This window comes from Rhinopithecus roxellana, chromosome 4 (assembly GCF_007565055.1).
Source record: "Rhinopithecus roxellana isolate Shanxi Qingling chromosome 4, ASM756505v1, whole genome shotgun sequence".
Taxonomy (NCBI): domain Eukaryota; kingdom Metazoa; phylum Chordata; class Mammalia; order Primates; family Cercopithecidae; genus Rhinopithecus; species Rhinopithecus roxellana.
Genome location: NC_044552.1, coordinates 158,065,106 through 158,090,762, shown reverse-complemented (window position 1 = coordinate 158,090,762; position 25,657 = coordinate 158,065,106). Strand labels below are relative to the sequence as shown.

The 25,657-nt window shown below is 46.5% G+C and overlaps 1 protein-coding gene across 2 annotated transcripts; it reads left to right on the top strand.

The window, feature by feature from the left end:
• Positions 1 to 4,320: 4,320 nt before the first annotated feature.
• Positions 4,321 to 21,343, top strand: MAS1 (MAS1 proto-oncogene, G protein-coupled receptor). 2 transcript variants are annotated; one of them, XM_010368491.1, is made up of 3 exons: positions 4,321 to 4,482; positions 12,775 to 12,982; positions 19,272 to 20,422. In XM_010368491.1, exon 3 carries the CDS (start codon positions 19,308 to 19,310, stop codon positions 20,283 to 20,285), a length of 978 nt encoding a protein of 325 aa, XP_010366793.1. In that variant the 5' UTR covers positions 4,321 to 4,482; positions 12,775 to 12,982; positions 19,272 to 19,307; the 3' UTR covers positions 20,286 to 20,422. The 2 variants fall into 2 exon arrangements, with proteins under 2 accessions (XP_010366793.1, XP_030785308.1); XM_030929448.1 differs by lacking the exon at positions 12,775 to 12,982 and having other exon boundaries at positions 4,339 to 4,532; positions 19,272 to 21,343.
• The last annotated feature ends 4,314 nt before the right edge of the window (positions 21,344 to 25,657 follow it).

The window sequence follows — 25,657 nt, the reverse complement described above, 5'->3', positions numbered from 1 at the left end:
TCCAGATGGTGCTGAACGGGAGGAGGGACAGACGGGAATATGCACACCCGAAGCGCAGATGAGCTCTCAGATCGGATCGAGCGAGTCATCCACGAAGTGCTCGTACATTTTCACCTGTGACTCAATGCGAACTTTCTCTAGGGATGTCCCTATGAGCAAGATCATCTGTCCTGGGCAAAGCGTTCTGGCACTGATTTCCCTCAGGGGGCCCTTTTTACAAAGATTCCCAGGGAAATAGGAGAGAGAAAGGGAGGAAAATTCGTTGGGGTAAAGGTATTTTCCCAAAACGTCAGAGTGTGTGAGCCTCTTCAGGCAGACCTGATCTCCCCCTGGGGGTGGAGTGTGCTCCTCTCCTCTTCCCTCCTTCCCCACCCTGCCCTGGCGCCTGGTGCCACCCCTGCCTCCTCCCCATCTTTATTATGTTGCCCCAGGCTGCCTCACACCATGCTCGGTTTATTTTCTAATTATTTTCTCCTGCTGCAAATTTTAGCCAGCTCTGTAGGTGTGGTATCTGGTGATTCTGGGGGACTTAAAGAGGCATTTATTTATTTTCTTATTTATATGAGCTGTATTCGTTGGGAGTTCTCCTTTTGGAACTAGTGAGGTCTAGTTTGTCCACTGTGAGGATCTCTGGGGCGGCGGGCACCATCCCAGGCTCTCCTGCAGGAGGCAAGCAGCTCCCTGAGCCTCGCCCCGCCTCTCAGTGGAAGGGCTGTCCTGGATTAGGGATGCCCGACTCTTTCTGGGCCATTTCGCATCCTCCTCATTGTTCCGCAAAGGCACTTGTGCCAGATGAGAAGTCTCCTTTTGGGCAGATTCCTGTGATTGAGGGGAGGTTGTCGGGGGCCTGGGGGCTGGAAGCAAAGTCTCCCACATGATGAGTTCTTATCTGCAGCCATGCTCTGGGCCCTTCCCAGGGTGCATCTTGGAGGGCTACTTGCACTGTGTCCGCAGGTTTGCTTCCCCGTTTTCATACCTATAGAGTTTCTGCCCTTTGTAGTGCTCTCACTGTGCTCCCCCTTGTGGACCTGCCTAGTTGGAGGAAAACAAACACACGGGGGAGAAGATGTCTTTTCTCTTTCAGATCTGATGTTTAAGAAATGTATGCTGAGTGTAAAGAATATTACTGGGAACAGACCCAACCAATTCAGGTCAGGGTTGGCTAGCAGAAGCTTGGAGAAGATTCCCTAAGACTGATGGGGATCCGATCAGCCTGGGAGAGTTCTGTTCTCAGGGTTTTATCTTGGACTCTCATCTGGCCAGTGAGATCTGAAGCCGCTTTTGCAGCTCCAGAGGACAGAGGGCAGACCAGTTCCACTCTGAGACTCTGTCAATCAAACGGATGGGATAATCACTCATCCCTCCAGTCAAGTTTGCAAGTCTAAATTTCTAGCTTACCTGAAGTTGTTCTGCTCCTGCATGGTGAACTGAGACAATGTGTCCTAAGCTAGTTGCCTGCCATTCTGTGGACCTTCCATGTGTTTCCACTTCTTACTCGAGCCGTCTTCTGTGAAAGTGAGCACTCAGGCACTGACCATTTCCTCCGTTGGTGCAGCCCAGCCCCCTGCCCTTCTGACTCTCCATGTTTCTAACACGGAGGGGAGTGCTGGGATTTTGTGAGGCACTTAATGGTTATCTCCCCAGAATATAGGCTTGGCATTGAGGGCATAGAAGAGTTCCTTCCAGATGAGGAACACATCTTAGGATGTGACTTGAATTCTCTCAACTTCCCTGGGTTTAGTGCTGAGTGAAGACCCCATGGCACAGAGAAGGTTTGGAGCTTTAGGGTAAAGCACTGATGGAAGAAAGGAATTCTACTGCGTCCTGATGTGTCTATGAGCTCTCCCACTTATGGTCTACTTAGGGATTCTACCACTGTACCCTATTTAGTGGTTCTACTACTTAGGGACCTGCCACTTGTGTGTACTGCCACTTACGGGTTCACTGTGTGGCCATGGGTAAATAAGCTTCCTTCTTCCCTGCTCCCATAAGGCCCTTCGCCAGGAACCCTTCATTGTGGTTCTCGGTTGTTTGATGGGAGAAAGAGAGATGTTGTTTCTCTAGGGAACTTTGGAAGGTGTGACTTGGAGGTGGATGCTAGAACTTCCGCCGGAAGTTGGAGCTCCAGACCCTCCTCTTCCCCAGGTTCAGTTGCTTTGTTACCCACTCTTCCCCTCAAACTCTGCCCACCTCTCAAGAAGAGAATGATTACTCACAAAGACAAACCAGGCACAGAAATAGCCAACCTATTTGTGGCTTAAATGCAAGCAGTTTTATTTTTACAGTGAGTTGCTGTATTTTCTCTAAGGATAAATCATTATCTACCACAAATGCGACTCCAGCTCCATCTGCGATAGTTCCTGCTTTGTTAGTGGTGCCAATTAGTCACCAAACAACTGGGGCCTTCCGCCACCCACTCAAGCTGGGGGCAAAGAGAGCCACCTCTTTCAGACTCCCCCAGCCGGCCACCACCCCCTTTGGAGACTCTCCCCCTACCTAGAAGCCATCGGGCCACCCTGGCTTCCTGGTGGCTTGCTCTTCAGTCACCTTGTGACCATTATCAATTTCCAAATTGTGCAGCTTGTTGTCCTCTGCCCATGTGGACAGACTTCTGTTAGGCACTGGAAAAAGCAAACTGGTGAGGCCCTCTGTTCTGTTGACTTACATAATGACGTTGGAGTCCTCCTTCTAGTTGGTCACTCTGCGCAGGGTTTCACAGCACCCATAGGGACACGGTGAAATGTTCATAACAGCTGGACAGCCCCTGATCTGAGAAGCAACGAATGTGGAGCAGAGAGGATCCCTCGGTCCCATCCCATCTCCTTCATCTCTCGTTTCCTTCAGGATCAATTCCTCCCCTGCTGGGATTGGAACCTTCCTGGGCAGCCTGTTATTTTTCCCTAATCACGTTTTCTTCTGTGGGTCTGATCCTTTCCCACCAGGTGCTCCTTCTTTTCTGCCTGGCAGTTTGCTTTAGATGGTGCCTGTTTCCTTTCTAGTTTCTGACCATCCTCTGGGAAACTAAAGTTCTCCAGGAGGCTGAACTTCTTCTTCCTTGGAACATCAGAACCAGGTAATGAGAACACCTTTCCAACTTCAGGACTGAGTTCACCTGGTCTGTTGATCTGCTGCTCAGCACTGCCTACCTAGTAGATGCCTGCTGGCTTCGGGGAAGCTCTCTTCTCTCGCCTTTCTTCTTCCCACTGGGAGGACTGAGCTGCTGGTCAGGCTTCCCACAAGAGTAGTTTGGCTCTGCCCTGGGACTGTGGTCTTACTGCTTATGAAAACAGTCGGAGGGAAACTTCATCTGTGGGTTCTTATGTCTGCTTTCCCACAGAGTCTGAAATTGCCTTCTTACCCCTTTTGATATAGTTGGTCCCTGGGGTCCCTTAATACTTTGGCACAGTAACTGTGAAGGAATCCCTTTGAACAAGAGAAAATGCTACCATGAGTGAGGGGTGGGTCTTCAGGCTTGGGATCTCACGCTTGGCTACCTGAGGTCCAAGAGATCCAAAATTCTCAGCCTTTGGAGCTTCACATTGGGTTCTTTGAAAAATGGGTAACATATTGACCATTTTTGGTTTTTAAAAGATAGAAAACCAAAAAATCTAACCAAAAAAAAAAAAAAAAAAAATGCAGAACAGGGATCGAGGAAGCTCTCATGTTCCCGACTGCACGGGTGAGAGTCTGCATCTAACAGAAACAGCTGCTCCCAGGAGGAGTCCCCGGACCAGGCTGGGAAGCAGTCTGGGCATGGCCAATGGTGCAGACCCCTGCCTCCACCCCTGAACGCACTCCTTGGCTTGCTTGCTTTTCATTATACCCTATGAGTCTTACATACTACACTGAGCAGGATACTCTCCAAAACTGGGTTGCGAGAAGGGAACAAATCCTTAACTATCTAGCCACGTGTCTCTCGCATGTCTCTCTGGGTCTATACATAGACTCATCTCATCATTACAATGTTTTGAGTTAATATTATTAGCTACATTTTACAGGTGGGAAAACCAAGTCTTAGAGAGCTGGGCAGAGGTCACATGACTTATTAGACGCTGAGCAGGGAACTTGAGCTGGTTCTATCTTTCCACTACACATGCGGTTTTGCCCTTCCATGTGGCATTTCTCCAGGTCATCTTTCTCTTTAGCCCTGCCTGGCCTTAGTGGTTCAAGGTGGTCCACCGCTTTGCATTATCACCAGCTCACACCCCGCTCTGGATTGGCGTGAAGATTTTCACTCGAGTGTGTCACTGAATGATGCCATTGGAAGCTCTGCTGATAAGCGTGGGACCATCTGCTTGGCACATCTCAAATATTTTCAGCAGTGGGAGAGCAGCTCTAATTCCTTCAGAGATGAGAGGCTGCAGCCATCCTTCGAGATGTTGGGACCGGAGACCCTGCAGGCTGGCTGGGCATTGATGCCCCAGATGCGAAGAGGAAGCCAACCTGTGGCCACCTCTGACCCTTCCTGAGCAAATGACACCAGCGAGTCTGCTTCCCAGTTTTTCATTGCTTAGCTGTCCTTGACAACCAGAGTAAGATTTTCTCTCTTTAAAAACCTCTTTCTTGGGTAACTCTTTTCTGTGCTGGTTTTTCTTTCTTTCCTTTTTTTTTTTTTTTTTGGTGTGTTGGATGTTTGCCGTTGGTGTGTGTTGGCAAAACTTCTCTTTCCTCCTGCCTTTGTTTTGGAAAATTTACTTCTTTGCTGAGTTAACTGTTCCCAGACATTGTTTTTCAACTTCAGGGTTGAAACTTCTGCAGTAGCGAATTCTTTTTTAACTCACTGCAGGGGAAAGAATCTTAGGATCAATTCATGGTTTGAACGGTGGGCTTGGAGGTTTTCACGGTTGCTTAATGAAAGCTTATAAATGATGAAGAAGTTGGGGTTTGAAAGGGTTGTTACTGAACTTGATTCCTCTGGAGAAATCACTTGGCTGTCGGCCCTTGGGCATCACAGGGCAAGCTGCATTGATTTTTCTTTGTTTTTCCTTAGTGGGCCCTGGCATCAGTATTAGCTTCTGTTGCTTTCGAAGTCATGTGCAGTCCTGTGGTGACAAGGTGTTTATTAAAAGGAATCTCCTGCTCAGTCTTGATCTTTGGTATGAGCATCTTAGCAACACTTCCCAGCGAGGATACTTAGGAGTCATTTGGTGAGAGAATGGATAGTGTATTGTTAGATTGCTGTGGGTGCAGCAGTAAAAGGGTGGTAACAAGCTGGCCTCTGGCAGAGTGCCACGGCTTCGGCACCATTGATATTTTGGGCTGGGTAATTATTTACCATGTGGGCTGTCCCGTATATTGTAGGATGTTTAGCAGCATCTCTGGCCTCTACCAACTAGATACCAGTAGCACACTCCTCTCCATTGTGACAACCAAAAATATCTCCAGGCATGACAAACATCCCTTAGGGGACAAAATCACCTTCCCCGCTTTTAGTCCAAGGCTCTAAATTGATCCAGTGGTATGTTTGGAAAGGGAGCAAGACGTCTCTGCTTCTGCATGCAGATGGTCCTAGTGTGAAGAAGATGGAGATGATGCATTTAATACCAGGACAGATGTTCCTGCCCTGTACATTCCCATCAGAGCCCTTGCCTGCCATGGAAATTCCATCTCACAAATGGGTTTCTGTTTGTCCAGGTGACTGCACACGCACACAGGGAAGAATTTGCTCTTTTCTCTGGATCTGCACACCTAGAAAGTCCAGCCTAGGGTCAGGCTGTCTTTTAAGTTGCCTGGGAACAACAGGCAGTTTCCGATGGCCCACTCCTCCAGCCTGAGTTCTGCTGGCTTTTTTATCTTTCCTTTTTTCTCCCTGCCTTTCTCCCCAGCCCCCTTTCTTTCTTCTAAGAGTGATGTGCTAGGCTGGGAATCTGGGGCCCTGGGAGGACTGTGCTCAACTGAATGGGAATGTGGAAGGGGTTGTTTGTTTCTGAGGTCTCTAGAGAACACTTGAGCAGCATAAATGTATGGCATTTAGAACTCTCTGCCGACTCTGAGTCTCCTTGTTTTTCTATCAGCTCCACCACCCATCTGCTGCTCTCACTTTCACTGAGAGGTAAATGCAGCCAGCAATCTCAAGTGGACCTGCTAGGACACAGGCTCTGCACAGCCCACATCCTTACCCATTGATGGAAACCACCATGCTTGTTTTCCCTGCGTGTTGATTCATTATCTCAGTTTGGCATTTCCATGAGATTCATCCTGGCAAAGTGCTTTTAATCTCTAGCATTTCTTATACCTCAGCCTTTCAGAACTACATTAAAATGCCAGTATGTCAAGCAGTTAAGGCCCAGTGGGTTAATCTGCTTGATGGAGGGCTTGCTTCTCGTGGTCAGTTTGACTGAAAGTGCAGCTCCCAGGCCAAGCAGCCGTAGGCACAAGCAGAATAGGCAGTGATCTCTGCACTGTACTTTGATCAATGTCAAAATCCCTCTTCTCAAAAGTCTCTTCAGGATTCAGATGCGATACTGCCTATAATTCTTTGAGTTTTGCAGGAAGGTGGTGGGTATTAAGTCCTACTTTCCACCATGGTCATCCTGGCTTGTGGTGGCTTGTGTGAAGTGCTGGAGCCTGAATAGGCAAGGATCATCCCCATGGGGGCAGCCATGCCAGGGTGAGGGCAGTGGCAGTGGTGACATGGCAAGGGATGTCAGTGCTGAGCAGAGCAGGATATCTGCGTGGCCGGTACAGGGAACTGGTTCTGGGTGTTGGATCTCCTGCTGCATGAGGTCTGTGTCTCAGGGTGGGGGGCAGGGGCAGCACTGTTCCAACAGGAAGTAAAAGAGTCCAGCAAAGTGAGGAAGGCATCTGTGCAGGGCAGGGGAGGAGCAGTGGCAGACATAGGCAACCGTTCATAGGTGGGTTGATCAAATGAGTAAATGCATAGAGGGCCATGGAAGCCAGGTTTCTCAGAGAAGGGAGTTACAAATATGGAGAGGGAGAAAACTCAAATGAATTCACTGGCAGTGGGTTAAAATTGGAGATATTGGGGTCAATTCATGATTATATGTGTATATTTTATAAAGATATACAAAGATACCAAAATACAGCTGTAGGTGTGTGTATGTATGACTATACATAAATGTATCTATGTACGTATATTCCTTAGACCTACCCCTGAGAGGGCCTAGGAGCAGTGACAGCCTTCTAGCAATGAGCACATTTTACACCCAGATCTTGGCTTCTAAATATAATTATTTACTAAAAGGAACCAGGGCTCCTTGGAGAAATGGCTGATTCTAGGCACTGGTGCAGGGGACATTCAAGATATGGTAAAGTGTCCAGTTTTTTGTGTTGAAGACTATTAGGCATATTGGAAGAAATGTTGACCAGTGGAGAAGGTTGGATTGCTGTTTTGACCCACTGAGGCTGCTGTGCCACCATGAGACACAGTTGGAGAGACCCAGGGCTGTTGGTTATACGGGTCTGACATGCTGGGGAGATGTGTGAGCTAAAGCTGTGCATTTGGATTTCATCAGCAAGTGGGGATGGTTGAAACGGTGGGATTGAGCAAGACCACCCAAGGAGCTAGTCTGTAGAGTAGGAAGGGAAAAGGGTCGAGAATGAGCCTGCAGACTGGCCAACCTGGCAAAACCCTGTCTCTACTGAAAATACAAAAACATTTGTCAGGCGTGGTGGCGGGTGCCTGTAGTCCCAGCTACTCGGGAGGCTGAGGCAAGAAAATCACTTGAACCCGGGAGGCGGGGGCTGGAGTGAGCAGAGATGGCGCCACTGCACTCCGGCCTGGGTGAAAGAGTGAGATCCTGTCTCAAAAAAACAAAAAAAAAGATTGGAGGCCAGTGGAACTCCAATGTGCAAAGGGCAGTGTAAGAAGGGATCCACCGAAGGAGACAGAAGAAGAACTGCAGGAAGGCAAGAGGAGAGCCAGAGGGAAGAAATATGCTAGGCTCTAGCATCATCTCAGAGACAGAGGCAAGGAGACGTGAAGTGGGGTTCCATAGCAACACTCACGCATTGGGGAGGGGCTCGAGCCCCAGATCTTGTCTCGCCCCCTTCTGGAGGACTTGTCTGAGAGCACTGTGCTGTTGAATGGATTGGCTCCTTTCTCTTATTTGTTCTGACAAAAGGATGTGCCTGAATTTCCCCCTCTGACATCAATTATTTTTACCCATAATGGTGAAGCATGGTGTCCTTCATCAATAGATGTGTTTATTGATAATGGTGATAGCTAGGAGCCACTCTGTTTCGCAGAAGAAAGTGACAACAGAGACAGTATTTCTGAAAACAACTCATTCCTGTGTGTTTGTGTTGTTTTGGTTATAGGTTTGGTATTGGGTAGATGGTGCTTTAATAAATAAAAATCCATTCTTTGATAAATAGATCCATCCTTTGATAAATTAAAAAATCCATCTTTTAAGGATTTTAATTACTGACAACCCAGTTGATAGTGTGGTTGCTTCTGGTGACATAAAAGCCATTAATAAATGTTCCAAAAGTCTTAATAGCCCCATGAATGGGTGTGTGAACTTCACACACAGATGGACTGTTGACAATGAGCTGGCGTGTGTGTATGTTGGGTGGGGCAGGGGAGAGCTAGATATAGCGCCAATTTGGACCTGGGGCAATCCAGGCTCTGCTGCTGCCTTTGTTACTAAGTACGCAACCTTGGACTAGTCCTGAGTTAATTTCCTCACCTGGAAAAACAAGGGGGTGGTTTGCAGTATCTGCATGATTTTTTCAAGCTCTAAATCTTAGTGATCAGCACAGGATGGTCTTTATCAATAAGGAAGTGTTTTTAAGAAAACTCCAAGCAGCATCCTTTCATGTCTTTTATAAAATACTCCAGTTTCTGGGGAAAAATAATTTGTAACATATAACATATAACGAATTGCCATATTTACAAATGTTTCTTGCAATTCAATAAAAGAAATGAACATAGAGTTTGAAAAAACAATCCATCGAAAAATACAAGTAACTGTTAACCTAAAAGAATGTCCAACCTCATTAGGAATCAAATAAATGCAAATTAAAACAAGGTATCTTTTATCACCTATCAAATTTGGGAATTTAAGAAACTGAAGATGTTGTAGAAAAAGAAACATATATGCTGTTAAAAAAATTTATATACTGTTGATGTTGGTATTAATATAATTGGCATGGTTATTTTGGATGACAGTTTGTTAATACACATTTAAATCTTGAAGAATGTTTATACCCTTTGGTCTAGCAATTCCACTTTTAGAAATATGTCCTAGGGGAATAATTAGAGATGTGCACAAAATTTGCATCCATGTAAATTCATGACAGTGCTTTGTTTTTAAAAATAGCGGTGAAAAATCAGAAGCAAATGGTATGTCCAAGGCTAGGGGATTACTAAAAATAGTGAAAACACAGTGGCTCATGCCTGTAATCCCAGCACTATGGGAGGCCAAGGCAGGAGAATCAGTTGAGTCCAAGAGTTCGAGACTATCCTGGGCAACATGGCAAAACCCTGTCTCTACAAAAAACACATAAAAATTAGCTGGTATGGTGGCGTGTGCCTCTAGTCCCAGCTACCTGGGAGGCTCACTTAAGCCCAGGAGATTGAGGCTGCAGTGAGCTGTGATCTCGCCACTGCGCTCCAGCCTGGGTGACAGGATGAGACTCTGTCTCAAAATTATAAATAAATAAATAAATCATGATACCTTCAGTTAGTGATATTAAATTCATACTTTAAGAGTGTATACTGACATGAGAAAATGTTTACAATATGATATTGAGTGAAAAAAAGGTAGAAAGGATACCAAAAGATTATAAAAATGCAATCTCAATTTTAAAAAAGACTGTGTATAAGACATTGAACAAAGACTAATGGAATATCCTAAATGTTGAATCAGGTTAATTTTTTAATAGTAGTTGTATGTGTGGATTTTCTGAATTGTCTTCAATGAATGAGCACATACTGTTTTAAAATTAGAAGAAAGGCGATAAACATTTAAAAGAAAATACTCCCATTTTGTGTTCAGATTAAAGAGGCTATAAAATGAGCCCTGTTGGGACTGTAACTGCTTAAACTTCTTTTTGCCCGCTGCCCAGACAGAGCCGATTTATCAAGACAGAGGAATTGCAATAGAGAAAGAGTTTAATTCATGCAGAGCCAGCTAAACGAGAGACCAGAGTTTTACTACTCAAATCAGTCTCCCTGAAAATCCAGAGACTGGGTTTTTTTTGTTTGTTTCTTTGTTTGTTTTTTTGAGACGGAGTCTCGCTCTGTCGCCCAGGCTGGGGTGCAGTGGCGCGATCTCGGCTCACTGCAAGCTCCGCCTCCTGGGTTCGCGCCATTCTCCTGCCTCAGCCTCCCGAGTAACTGGGACTACAGGCGCCCGCCACCATGCCCGGCTAATTTTTTTGTATTTTTAGTAGAGATGGGGTTTCACCGTGTTAGCCAGGATGGTCTCGATCTCCTGACCTTGTGATCCGCCCGCCTCTGCTTCCCACGGTGCTGGGATTACAGGCGTGAGCCACCGCGCCCGGCCCGAGACTGGTGCTTTTTTAAGGATAATTTGGTGAGTAGGAGACCAGAGAATGGGGAGTGCTGATTGGTCAGGTTGAAGGATGAAGTCACAGGAAGTTGAAGCAAGTTGTCTTGCGGTCTGGGTGGGATCACAGAACTGGTTGAGCCAGATTACCTGTCGAGTTGCACCAGCTGGTGCATCAGAACGCAGGGTCTGAAAAAATATCTTGAGCCCTAATATTAGGTTTTACAATAGTGATGTTATCCCTAGGAGCAATTGGGGAGGTACAGAATCTTGTGGCCTCTCGCTGCATGATTCCTAAACCATAATTTTGAATCTTGTGCCTAACTTGTTAGTCTCACAAAGGCATTCTGGTCCCCAGGCAAGAATTGGGCTTGTTGTGGGAAAGGGCTGTTACTGTCTTTGTTTCAAAGTTAAACTTTAAACTAAGTTCCTCCCAAAGTTAGTTCAGCCTATGCTCAGGAATGAACAAGGACAGCTTAGAGTTTAGAAGCAAGATGGGATCAGTTAGGTGAGATCTCACACTGTCATAATTTTCTCATTGTTATAATTTTTGCAAAGGTGGTTTCAGGGTAATCATTTATTTAGTGGCAGAGGTCTCTGAACAGGCAGCAGTGGTTTGATCAGTCCCTGTGGACTACTTCACATGCAGAGACCACATAGTAGCAAAGTCACAACTAGAAATTAAGCCTTTTTTTTCTTTTCTTTTCTTTTTGAGCTGGAGTCTCACTCTGTTGGCTAGGCTAGAGTGCAGTGGTGCAATCTGGGCTCACTGCATCCTCCGTCTCCCAAGTTCAAGTGATTCTCCTGCCTCTGCTTCTGAGGAGCTGGGGTTACAGGCATGCACCACCATGCCCAGCTAATTTTTGTATTTTTAGTAGAGACAGAGTTTTACCATGTTGGCCAGGCTGGTCTCGAACTCCTGACCTCAGGTGATCTGCCTGCTTTGGTCTCCCAAAGTGCTGGGATTACCAGCGTGAGCCACTCTGCCCAGCCTAAACAAGTCTTAATAAAAAATATTCCCTACAATATGGTGATTTTAATTTCTTAAATAGGAAAGGTTAGAGGCAGACTTGATTGGAAAACTTAAGTATAGAGAGGCTATACAAGGTAAAGTCTTAAAAATAGGATTGGGCCCCAGAGTGTAGTGGAGAGAGCTCCGGACTAAGATCAGGCACGCTGGGCTACAGGGCTTCTCAAACCAGTTGTGAGGTTGTCTTGCCTCACAGGCTCTCCAGCAACCACTTACTAATCTGCGAAGTTGAGGGGTTTGATAGAACAGTGATTTCCAGACTGTGACTACTCCTCCTCCTCCCTCTTCTTCCTACCTCTTCCTCTTCCTCCCTCCTCCTCCTCCTCACTCCTCTTCCTCCTTCTCCTTCCTCCTCCCTCTTCCTCCTCCTCCCTCCTCCCCCCTCCTCTTCCTCCCTCTTCCTCCTGCTCCCTCCTCTTCCTTTGTCCTTCTTCCTCCTCCTCCCTCCTCCCCCTTCCTCCCCCTCTTCCTCCTCCTCCCTCCTCCCCCTCTTCCTTCTCCTCCCTCCTCCCCCCTCTTCCTCCTCCTCCCTCCTCCCCTTCCTCCTCCCTCTTCCTCCTTCCTCTTCCTCCTCCTCCCTCCTTCTCCCTCTTTCTCCTCTTCCCTCCTCCCTCCTCCTCCTCCCTCTTCCTCTTCCTCCTCCTCCCTCCTGCTCCCTCCTCCTCCCTTCTCCTCCCTCCTTCTGTCTCCTCCTCCTTCCTCCCTCTCTCTCCTTCTCCCTTTTCTACTTTCTCCTTCTCCCTCTTCCTCCTCCTCCCTCTTTCTTCTCTTCCCTCTTCATCCTCCTCCATTCTCCTCCCTCTTCCTCCTCCTCCCTCTTCCCCCTCCTCCTTCTTCCTCTTTCTCCCTTCTTCCCCTTCCCCTTCTCCTTTCTTCTCCTTCTCCTCCCTTCTCCCTTCTTTTTTTTTCTTACTATCTCAGCTTGTGGTCAGAAGTCAAGTGACCTGGATTTCTGCCTGGCCAACATTGTGATTAAGATCCACATAAGTTTCTGGGCACTACAGCCCTGCAGGACCCAGAGAGCACTGGACACACTGGAGCAAACGCAGATGGTAGGTCCTTTGGGGCTGTGCAACATGGTGGCTCTGAGCCTGGCGTGGTTATTAATCCTTAGGTTTTTCCCTCTAAAAAGGGGGCAATGACATCATGCTTATCAGCCTCCCAAGCTGATTTCAAGGCTCCAAAGCTAGGATGGAAGGAAAGGTGCTTTGGCCTCAAGAGCCCCACACCACGATATTCTCACAATCTAACTTATTTCTTTCACCCTAGACATCCCTTTTGTGAGAAGAAAGAGAGGAGGGAAGATGCTCTGTGATGCTTCCAGTAATGCTGACCAGTCATGGTGCTGTCACCTCCTCGTCTATCTTTGCAATCTGTTCCCAACTGAGGTTTCCATTGCAGTGTTAACTGACCACTCCAGGGACCACTGAGGGCTGTCAGGATGAACTATCCTTCCACCCCAGCCTGTCACTGCCAGGTAAACATGCATCCCTGCAAATGCAAGTGCTGTGCAAGAAAAATGATTGGTGGCCGGGCATAGTGGCTGATGCCTGTAATCCCAGAACTTTGGGAGCCTGAGGCAGGAGGATCGCTTGAGTCCAGGAGTTTGAGACCAGCCTAGGCAACATGGTGAGACCCCATCTCTGTAAGAAATAAACAACAACGACAACAAAAATTAGCTAGCATGGTCATGAGTGCCTGTAGTCCCAGCTCCTCAGGAAGCTGAGGTGGGAGGATCACTTGAGCCCAAGAAGTCAAGGCTGCAGTGAGCTATGATTGCACCACTGCACTCCAGTTTGGGCAACAGAGCAAGACCCTGTTTCAAAAAAAAAAAAAAGATAATGAAAAATGTTTGGCATGTCTGGGCAGACAGCCTCTGGTCCTAGAACTGGGTTGACACAGAGAGAAGTTATCCTACTGATTCACCCTGCAGTACAAGTGCCTACCTTGTCTGCATAGTTTTCTGAGATCTCAACTGTGTGATCTTCTCTCTGCTGTTGGGGAAGGCTCACTGAGCCAACACGAAATTATTCTGAGCTAGACTGTTTTGTCAGCTAGCAGCAATTACCCTTCTATCCTCCTCACACTTCCCAACTTCAGATATCTCCGTCAGTCATCCACTGGCAGAGATGAAGAATACACAAAATGACCAAGGAGCTGGGGGAGGAAAGGGTTGGGGTGGCGAGCACATAGGGCCGGCTGTTGTCAAGACATTTCTCGCCATCTGCTATTTCGCTTCAGAGACCGAAACTCAGTTGGTTGGGTAAGACTGGGAATGTGATTTTTAGCAATGTGTTCGTTTAAATAGAACCCCGCTATAAAAACAATTTGGAGGATTATGATTCGTTTTTAAATGAGAACTAGTTTTAATGGAATTTTTATATGCATTCCAATCATGACTAAAATCCGCATCATGATCAAAGTCTGCCTGAATACTGTATGTGCTTCATGAGTTGTGCTCTAACCATTCGAAACCCGTGTTCATTAAGTGTAATGCCCTGCATGGAAAGTGGTGGTTTTCTCTCGTGGGGAAGCGGAGTTTATTCTTAGAACTGTTATAATGGGCTTTATTTCTTGGAACAGGTTGATAAGTACTTATTAAATGCTTACTGTGTGCAAGTGTTGGAGATTCAGACACAAAAAAGATGAAGTCCTGGTTTCAAGGAGTTTGCAGTTTAGTGGGTGTATTAGGATGCTCTGACTGCCATAACAAAATACCATGGACTGGGTGACTTACAAACAGAAATTTATTTTCTGACAGTTCTGGAGACCAGAAGTCCGAGATTGAGGCATCGTCAGGGCTGGTCTGGTGAGGGCTCTCTTTTGGTTTGCAGACAGCTGCCTTCTCCCTCTGTCCTTACATGGCTTTTCCTCTGTGCCCTCACAGAGAGAGATCTCTCATGTCTCTTTCCCTTCTTACAAGGATACCACTTCTATTGGATTAGGGCCCCACTCTTAGGACCTTATTTAGCCGTAATTACCTCCCTAAAGGCCCTATCACCGAATATAGTCACATTGAGGATTAGGACTTCAACACATGAATTTTGGAAGGGAACACAATTCCATCCACAACAGTCAGTAAGATATAATTTTAACTCTGAGGCTAGGCACAGTGGCTCTCACCTGTAATCCCAGCACTTTGGGAGGCTGAAGCAGGAGGATTGCTTGAGGTCAGGAGTTTGAGACCAGCCTGGCAACACTACAAAAAATTAAAAACAAAATTAACCAGGTGTGATGGTGCATGCCTGTTGTCCTAGCTACTCAGAAGGCTGAGAGGGGAGGCTTGTTTGGGCCCAGGCGTTTGAAGCTGCAGTGAGCAATGGTTGCACCATTGTACTGTAGCCTGGTCAACAGAGTGAGACTGTCTCTAAAAATTATTTTTTAATTAAAAAATTTTAACTCTGCTCTGTTACAAGGAGAGATGTATTGGCTATGAATGTAACGAGACCCCATCTCTACCAAAAAAAAAAAAAAAAAAATGAGCCCGGTGTAGTGGCATGTACCTGTAGTCCCAGTGATTTGGGAGGCTGAGGCAGTTGTGTCACCTGAGCCCAGGAGTTCAACCTCCAATGAGTTATGACCACACAACTGCACTCTAGCCTGGGCAACAGAGCAAGACCCTACCTCTAAAAAAAATAGTAATAATAATAAAGAAAGAAGATACAATTTGAAACACGTTTCCCAGCTGACTTTTGTGAATTTATTTGGAAACTTTTGGGGGAAAGAAGAAAAGTTGAATACAGAAATAGAAACTGGTATTGTAAAAGGACAGGGTAGGACAGGCCGCTTCGAAGGATGGGTCAGTAGTGAAACTAGAGCATGCCTTGAATCTAGGATGAGCAAGCAGGGTGACAGAGAAGGGGAGGCAACCCGGGGTAACTGAGAGCTCTCTCCACATAGCAAGAAGCTGCAGCTGAAGGACGTGGTCCACGAGAGATCCAGGGAATGGACCGGAGGCAGAAAGACAATCTTGTCAATATTCTCGAAAACTTGGATTAGGTCCTGAATTTATATTTCTGGTCTTTGGTTTAGGTTAGTAATTAAAAGATGAAAGCACTTGGCTTCCTTGCATAAGTGACTTGGATTTTGCCATGGCTGTTGACCTGTGATGGCCAACATGGGAGCCCCGAGTCACATGAGGCTCCTGAGCATAGGGAACCAGGCTCATTGGAAGCGAGAGGCCCTGCAAGAGTGAAATACCCACTGCATCTGGGGCACTTAATGCATAGAAAAGAACATGAATACCTCATCCATATTTTTTGTATTGATGACGTGTTGAAATAATATTTTAAACACATTAGGCTAAATAATGACTCCACTCCCATAGTCAATATCAAGTTCCAGGTCTCAGCCCACTTGAACTTGCAGTAGGATTTAGCCCAGTTGATCACACTTTCTTCTCCAACTCATTCTTACTTGGCCTCCCAGGAGCTCTTCTTCCCCAATTGTCCCCCTGCCTCTCTGTCAGGTCATCCTCAGTTTCCTCTCCTTCTTCCTCCTCATCTCCCCAGCCTCTAACTTTGAAATGCCTCAAGGCCCAGTCCTTGAACCTCTTCTCCTTTTTAATTGTATTTCACAGATACTCTCATCTCACCTCATGGCTTCAAATTCCACCTGTTTGCATACAACACCCACATTTGTATCCTCAGGCTACAACTGTCGCCCAGGCTCCTGACCTCCCCTGGACATGGCCTGGCTGCCTCACAGGCTTCTCAAACTCCACAGGCCCTGCTAACCCACTCCACCTGCACCTGTCCATTCAGCAAATGGCTAAGCACGTATTCTCTCTTTCTACCACAACACATGTCTCTTCCGTCAGTGAATCAAATCAAAGACCTCCCACCAGATATTACTACCTCTTCCACAACCTGTTATGCTAACATCCTCCCTGTGTCTAGGCCAGTGCCTTCACCTCCCACCTGGCCTCCTCCTTCCTGCCATGGCCCCTAGAATGTCACCTGAACACAGAGGCCATACCGAGGCTGTTCATGCCTCAGTCCCCCAAGTTAACCACATTCCTCCTCTAAGAACCTCCTGTGGTTTATTGGCTCATTGGTAGTAAAAGCCCCAGCCCACAAAGCCCGTTTGGATCTGGCCGCCAAAGACCCCTGCCTTCAGCACCTGACCATTCTCCTTGCCAGGCCGTTCCTGCCTCACTGGCCTTTTTTGCGGTTCTTCACTCCTGGCTGCTTCCTGCTTCTGGAACTTTGAACTTGCTGTTCCCTTTGCCTGGAATACCTTTCCCCCAGGAATCTGCAGGCCTCGGTCGCCTACTTCCTTCGTGTCTTTGCCCAAGTGTGACCTCATGAGTGAGACTTTTCCTATCACTCTGTGGACAATGGAACCCCCAGGTCCCTGCCACTCCTTTCCTTTAATGCTGCTTTACTTTTTTTCATAGCACTGTTTATGCGCTGACGTCAGTTTGGTTGTTGTTGCTGTTATTGTTTTTTGCTTATCGACTGCCTCCCCACTGGGATATAGACTCCAGCAGGCTGGTACTTTGTCTGTTTTATTTACTGCTGTGTCCCAGTGCCTAGAACAGTGCCTGGCATGGGATAAATGTCGGCGGGGAGAATTGGGGGAACATGGTGGTCTTACTTGGAAACTTCTAACAAGGCCTGGTCTCTACAGCAGACCTTTGGTTAGCTAAGACAGGGCATGTGAGCTCTCATCCTGTGTGGGTTCCTATTGGGGTCTCTGTCTTCTAATTATGAAGTAAAAGGAAGCTCTCCTCCAGTGAAAGTGATTTCCTGCATCCCATTAGAACAGCTGAGCGAAGTGTCAGTGGGAGAAGTGTGATCGGGCCCACGGAGGCAGAGGCCTCCTTGGAGCCTGGATCACATTGCTGGAAGGAAACACCTGTTTCGCCAACCCAAAGGCTACCTGCTGGCCCAGGATCCAGGCCCGGCTGTACTGAGATCGCAGCTCAGGGCCCTGCACGTGCTGGGGTTCTGCTGACTTGATTCTGGAAATGTCTAATATCACCAGAGCCATTCGAGTGCCACAAAATAACACATTTATGTATTATTCTGCTTCCGGTGAGCTCATGAGGAAAAGACAGATATCTACTAATTAAAAATATTCTTTTGATCAGCCAGCATGGTGGTTTATGCCTGTAATCCTGGCACTTTGGGAGGCCGAGGCAAGCGGATCACCTGAGATCGGGAGTTCGAGACCAGCCTCACCAACATGGTGAAACCCCGTCTCTACTAAAATACAAAAAATTAGCCGGGCCTTGTGGCACACACCTGTAGTCCCAGCTACTCGGGAAGCTGAGGAAGGAGAATTGCTTGAACCCGGGAGGTGGAGGTTGCAGTGAGCCAACATCTCGCCACTGCACTCCAGCCTGGTGACAGAGCAAGACTCTGTCTCAAAAAAAAAAAAAAAAAAAAAAAAAAAATTTATTTTGATCAGCTTCCTACCGACAAAGTTCAGAAAACAAAGAACAATGTTTTACTATATACACATACATATGCATGCACACAAACTAGAAAAAAAATTTTTTTTGAGACAGGGTCTGCTCTGTCACGCAGGCTGGAGTGCAGTGACATGATCACAGCTCACTGCAGCCTCAACCTCCCGCGCTCAAGCAATCCTCCGACCTCAGCCTCTCAAGCAGCTGGGACTACAGGCATGTACCACCATGCCTGGCTAATTTTTGTATTTTTTTGTAGAGACGGGGTTTGCCACATTGCCCAGGCTGGTTCTCAAACTCCTGGGCTCAAGCAATCTTCCTGCCCTGGCCTTCCAAAGTGCTGGGACTGCAGGAGTAAGCCACTCTGTCCCGCCTAAAAAAAGTGTTTAAAAGCCAAGGACAAGTTAGATTTGGAACAAGGGAAGTGATCTCTGTTGACAGCCTCCTTTTCCTTCCCAGTGGTAGGGTGTTTTGTTTTAGCAAGAGGGCAGAGCTGTGCATATATTCATTTTGTAATTGGTAAAATGTGAGGGAAAGTTTCTGAGAATCTTTACTTTGCAGCCTCAAATGCTAAGCATTTTTCCTGGTTTGGGTGAGTGCTTTGTCTGGCATCTGGCGATGGTGTTTCCTGCACCGTCTGGCCTGTGGTCTGTGGGGATGTACATACATCTTGTTAGGGCTCTCCATCTACTCCACACATGGCTTGCCTGGCTTATGTAGTCTGAGCAGGTGCCCAGCTTTGTCCCAGATACTGAAGCCATGTAAAATAAATGCCTTTTGATTGTTCACCCTTTAAGCAATATTGGTACAGTATTAAATCCATTGTCCCAGGCACTCCCTCTCCTTCCTGCTTATGGCACTTTATGTATTAAAAAATGACAATGGCAGCATTGCCCAAACATGCATTTTGTCATCAAGTCTTAATGCAGTCAACCTGGTCCCTCAGGAAAATGAATGGAGGCCCAGAAGATGAAATGATTTTCAAAATGCCATTAGGAAAGCTCGGGCCAGAACTGGAAATGGGTCCTGCCCAGGGCACTCGGCCACTCTTGCCTGGCCGTCTCCTTTTGGGCGCTAAGCCACAAGCACACAGTGATATAGGATGAATGGCTACCACTGGGGACCGAAAAGGGTCATTCGATCAGTTCTCTCTTTTATCAGGTCTAAGTTCTCTTTCTTATCAGGTCCGAAAGGCCTAATCTTATCACTGGGAAAAAGATAACTGTACAGTCTGTTAAACTTTTTTTAATAACATGAAGATTATGATTTATAGCTGAATTTCTCCCTTTTATTCCAATCCAACAATTTTCATGGCTTTTTGTGTTTGTTTTTGTTTTGGACACATTTACAGAAAAGTACCTGAAGAGTTCCAGCCTGAGGCCTCCTCATGGATGGGTCAAACGTGACATCATCTGTTGTTGAGGAACCCACGAATATCTCAACCGGCAGGAACACCTCGGTCGGGAATGCACATCGGCAAATCCCCATCGTGCACTGGGTCATTATGAGCATCTCCCCAGTGGGGTTTGTTGAGAATGGGATTCTCCTCTGGTTCCTGTGCTTCCGGATGAGAAGAAATCCCTTCACTGTCTACATCACCCACTTGTCTATCGCAGACATCTCACTGCTCTTCTGTATTTTCATCTTGTCTATCGACTATGCTTTAGATTATGAGCTTTCTTCTGGCCATTACTACACAATTGTCACATTATCAGTGACTTTTCTGTTTGGCTACAACACGGGCCTCTATCTGCTGACGGCCATTAGTGTGGAGAGGTGCCTGTCAGTCCTTTACCCCATCTGGTACCGATGCCATCGCCCCAAGTACCAGTCGGCATTGGTCTGTGCCCTTCTGTGGGCTCTTTCTTGCTTGGTGACCACCACAGAGTATGTCATGTGCATCGACAGAGAAGAAGAGAGTCACTCTCGAAGTGACTGCCGGGCAGTCATCATCTTTATAGCCGTCCTGAGCTTCCTGGTCTTCACACCCCTCATGCTGGTGTCCAGCACTATCTTGGTGGTGAAGATCCGGAAGAACACGTGGGCTTCCCATTCCTCCAAGCTATACATAGTCATCATGGTCACCATCATTATATTCCTCATCTTCGCCATGCCCATGAGACTCCTTTACCTGCTGTACTATGAGTATTGGTCAACCTTTGGGAACCTACACCACATTTCCCTGCTCTTCTCCACAATCAACAGTAGCGCCAACCCTTTCATTTACTTCTTTGTGGGAAGCAGTAAGAAGAAACGATTCAAGGAGTCCTTAAAAGTTGTTCTGACCAGGGCTTTCAAAGATGAAATGCAACCTCGGCGCCAGGAAGACAATTGTAATACGGTCACAGTTGAGACTGTTGTCTAAGAACTGAGAGGGAAGTTGTGGATAACAATGGTGGAACACAGGTCATTTTTAGCTTGTGCTTGGAATATAACTTAAGTATCTCCTAAATGTGATACAGAAGGACATCTCATCCAATATGCATGAGATACTAATTAATGATGAAATTGAACTCTTGTACTGTATCTTCTGGAAATGACCTGTCATTTCTGTACTTGATAAAGACTCTTTCTGTTTCTTTCAGCTCTTTTGGCAGCATCTTACCATGAACCACAAAAATGACTCTAGCAGGAAGTTTTACAGATGTGTACGGGACAAGGTAACAAAAGTATTTGTTGGAACTTGAGGAGGCAGCTTGATGTAGCAGGAAGAACAAGGGTCGCTTCCTGTGTGACCTCAGGCAAGTTGTTAAACCTCTCAGAGCCTCATTTTCTCACTCATAAAATGGTTGCAGCAACAGTCTATACCTCCTTGGTCTGCTGTGAGGATGAAATGAGAAGATGAGGCTTGCAAAGCACCTGGCACATTGTGGATGCTCAACAAACATCGGTCTCTCCTCACTCCCTTCAGTGGTAGACAAAATATAAATTTTTGTTTCGTAAAGCACACACACACACATATACACAACTCTATCATGTACAGAAGTTATTATGTGTTTTTACGTGTTGAATGTAAATTTACGAAGGTCTTCTTTTTGCTTGCAGCATGAAAGCTTTTCATGGCATTACCCCTCTATTGAAAAACATTGCGGATGTTATGATCTAAGCAGCCATGTGCTAGTGCATCATTTCAGGTTAAGAAGAAAAACATTTGGCCACCAGTAGAGGAGTTTCTCATGGCTTCCCTTCCCTCTGTGGGAATATTAGATGAAATGAAAGTCTGTGTTTTGAAATCCTTTGATTGCATATACATTTTTACGAATGGAGTTGAATTTATGACTTCCCAGTGGTGACTGGGATCCTCCTCCCCCATGAAGCGGTGGGTTATTTATAGCCAGAGTTCTCACCTGCAGCCAAGTGCAGGTCTCTGCACCTGTTTGCCTCCTCTCTTCCTGAGGCTTTTTTTTTTTTTTCATCATACCTGGAAGGTGGCTCAGTGTAAGGGCTAATGAGAATGTGGACACATCCTGAAGGACTCTGATATTTTTGCTCATGGCAGATCCTTGCATGACGTCCTCAGCATCTTTACTCAGCACTCCAGGGCAGGCTCTGCCTCTTGCCTGCCATGAGTTGCCCTCCAGACACCACATGTCCTGGGTTTTAGCTGTGAAGCCCGTCTCAGCCTATAGACTGCATAGCGATGTTTATTTCCTTCTGTCCCTTCTAGGAGTTCCACAAAATGGCAATATGTCACATGATTCTACAGGTTGTAAAATGTTCAAGTCCATAGAAATGAGCCCGATAGTATTTATTTTAACCATTTGCTCTTTAAAAGGTCAGAGAGGCAGTGATGAAACGGTTCTCTGTTGCTGCTGGTCCTTCCCCATTCTCTTCCTTTCTCAAAAGAAACGATGGGGGGCAGCTTCGCTGAGGGAGATGAGTCTCTCCCCTCGAGCCAGGACCCCACTACCAGCCAAGCTTGGATGCCGGAGGCTTTTCAGTGAGTGACGACATCTGATTCAGAAACAAGGCAGCTTTGCTTTCAGGAGCCCAGATGGGGTGTGGAGCAGTGACATTTAGAATGATCTTGTTTTTGGTTGAAAACAGAGCATCTTCCCTGGGAAAGAACAGAATATGGAGATCAGAGCGACTCCCCTCTGTTTCCTGTCCTCTCCTGTGTGTGCTGCGTGCTGGCCTCTGGGGTATGGAAAGGGGGCCAACCTCATCTCATTTCAAAGGGGATCTTAGTCTCAAAGAGGACCCTAAAGACTATCAGATACAAGGAATTTCTACTTAAGGAAAATATGGTGAACTAATAGGAAGCCCCCATTTATTGTTTTTCTGCAGATAAAGTTGGGAAATCAAATGTGATAATGAATATAAAAGTTATTCTAACCTTTTAAAATGATGCCTTACCAAGAGGTAGGATTCAGAGTTTGGCAGGGTTATAAAGACTAATTTCTTTCTCTCTTCCCCCAAATCCATTCCCAAAATGAACTGTAAGGTTAAAACTAAAACAAGAAGATGTGCGTAAATTTGCAAATGTGTAGAGAATACTAAATAATTTGTACCCTTTAGGCATTCAGACAATTTGCCTAAGTCATTGTAGGTTACTAGGTGCCATTTCCGAGAATTCCCTGGGGATGGGGAGGAGATTGTTTGGATAATGCCTGTCCTAACTGAAGAGGAAGGGTTTGTAGCATTTCTACTACAAAGATTCATGCACAGCCTTCTCTGCAGAACGCCATGATGTGGACAAGGCAAAGATGGGGAAGTGGAAGCCGCTGTCCTGTGTTGTAGGAGAGAGAGACACTGCATAACTAAAACGCCAGGCTGCACACAAGTTTGTTTGACAAGTGTTAGGAACAAAATTGTGTGGCAGAGGTCACTGCAGCAGGGGGCTCTTCCTGCCACCCCCACACTGCACACAGCCTCTTCTGTTCCCTCCCCTGCCCACTGGGGTTTCTCCTCAGCACTCGTCATGCCGTATATTGATTTGCTTATTTGCTTGTTCTCTGTCTCTTCACGCTAGACTATAAGCTCCTTGAGGGCAGGGATGTAACTTTGCTCACTGCTGTAGCCCCAGCTTATCTGCTGTGGTGGTCGAATCCACTGCACCCCTCTCTGGGATGTTTCCCTTGCACGTATAAATAGGCTGAAATTGCTTCCACCTAACCACAAGCCATTCCTTGTCCCAAAAGTCCTTTCCAGTTTCTATCTCTCCTCCCTCCCTTCCATCCAAACCGCCTTCTGGAGAGGCTCTTCCACACTCACTGTCCTGACTCTTGCCACAATTCACCCCTCAACATCCTGCCAGTTGTCTTGCAGTCTGACCATCATAGAGAGATTGGTCCAGATAGGAAGGTGAGTAACTTCCACAGTGCCAAATCTGATGGGCTATTTTCTACCTAGGCCTTTTGCGGCATTTAATACCCACAGTCTTCCTGAAATTATCTCTTTTCTTGGATTCTAGTTTGCTACATGTTTCTCCAGCTCTCTTTTTGAATCCTGTCTTCCCGATTGGAATCTTCTCACTTCTTTTCTCCCTCTTCTACTGCTCCTCCCTTAAATGGACACATTTTCCATAATTCAGTGGCTGGGCCTCCACTCTCCTCTTTCTGAGAACTCTCCTTGGATCCTGATCCATAATAATCTGCTTATGAATGAACCTCAAATAGACATTTGCTGAGCAGAACACTTTGCTGGGCTCCAGTCCTGTGTGTCCAACCATCTAATGGACTTTTTGACCCAATGTCCTACAGGTGCTTGTAACCCATTCATTTCTCCACCATTTCTTTTTTCTTTTTCTTTTCTTTTTTTTCTTCTTTTTTTTTTGAGACAGAGTCTTGCTCTGTTGCCCCACCTGGAGTGCGGTGGCGTGATCTCGGCTCACTGCAACCTCCACCTCCCGAGTTCAAACAATTCTCCTGCCTCAGCCTCCCAAGTAGCTGGGATTACAGGTGTGAGCCACTGTGCCGGATCCACCCCTATTCCTTTTTCAGTGAAGGACACCGCTGGTCACCCTGTCCCCGTTGCTATGCTATTCCCTTTGCACAGGTTGCTCTACATTTTCTTAATCTAGCAAACTCCGTTTATCCATCTACATCCAGCTCAAGCGTTAGAGTCTCAGGAGAGCCTCTGGAAGCTGAGTTCCTGGATAACCGTGCCATACCTTTTCATTCCCAGACTTTCCACATCTTTCCCTTCCTCACTTTCGGCAAATGATGGCTGGCTCCCCTTTACACAAAGGGAATAGAAGCAACTGGAAGAACTCTTCCAGACATCCCTGCCATCCCCTCTGCTGACCTAGCTACATCTCCTGCATATTGGCCTCTCCCCTCTGTGCTCAGGGGAACTCGCTATGCCCCTCCCTGGCTAAGGTGACACCCTGGCTGAGATGCTCCAGCCCCTTCCCCTGTTGCCTGCCTGATGGCATTTCTCCAGCAATTCCCCCTCTCTGTCCTGCACCATCAATTTTAGTCCAGGATAAGGGAGGAAAGAATTTTCAGGAAGCAGGATGGAGGAGGGTTGGTGAACAGCACCACTGGCCTTGACTAGCCTGCTCCCGGCCACACATACTGGTTGTTTCTCTGGAGACAGCACTGTATGCACTGAGAGGAGCAACTGGAGAACTACCAGCAGCCATCCCCTCCCTTTGTGCCTCACAGCCCCAGTGACTGATGGAGATGGAGATGGAATCCTTGGCTGCCTTCATGGAGTTGTTTAAGGAGCACTTAGAAGATGCTTTATGGGGCCGGGCGCAGTGGCTCAGGCCTGTAATCCCAGCACTTTGGGAGGCCGAGGTGGGCGGATCACAAGCTCAGGAGATGAGACCATCCTGGCTAACACGGTGAAACCCCGTCTCTACTAAAAATACAAAAAATTAGGCGGACGTGGTGGCAGGCGCCTGTAGTCCCAGCTACTCAGGAGGCTGAGGCAGGAGAATGGCGTGAACCCGGGAGGCGGAGCTTGCAGTGAACCGAGATCGCGCCACTGCACTCCAGCCTGGGCGACAGAGCGAGACTCCGTCTCAAAATAAAAAATAAAAAATAAAAAAAAAAGAAGAAGAGGATGCTTTATGGGTGTCCCTACAATTTCACCATTAGAAGAGTAGTTCTGTTAGGTTGAAATTTGTCTTTTTACTCAACTTCTTCTAAAATTACAAATCATCCCTGGAAAGGATAACACATCAAGTCATGCATACTTTTTCCTGTGCTTTTTCTCATGGAGTGCAGTGCAAGACAAGATATCCAGGTGTTCAGGCTGCTGAATGAGATGGTGTGGAGTGGGTGGTAGAAGTGAAGAAAAGAGTAGGTGGGAGCAATCAAGTATTTGCTTGCTTGATTCCACAGACGGGAGGCTTCTTATCTCTTTACCTAACATTTGACTGTTTAACTTTGCGAGGTTATGTGGGAAACAAAAATCCTTAATATGGAAACATTAGCAAATGTATCACTTATAAAATGGGTACCATCAGGCCTTCCCCTGCTTAGCACTACATTCTCTCTCCCTGCCTCATCTAGTTTTGTGGATCAGTCTTGTGATGCCTGAGAATCAATGTAAACACTATGCAAACTGTCCTCAAACTTTAATTGATGATCTTGACAAACATTCAGGATTCCATGAAGTTGGTAAGAGAGGTGCCACAGAACTGCTAAAATAACATTTCAACTATTGATAAAAGAGTATGGAGTAGAGTTAGACCGGTTAGCAGCTGAATCAGAGGAAAATAAACAAGGATGATGATGAGATGGGAACTTCCAAAAAGAAGCGTTTTAATATCAAATGTTGAAGAGA

What these genes read in the sequence shown, in the direction of transcription:
- MAS1 (XM_030929448.1), top strand. Translation starts at nt 19,308, where the DNA reads ATGGATGGGTCAAACGTGACATCATCTGTTGTTGAGGAACCCACGAAT.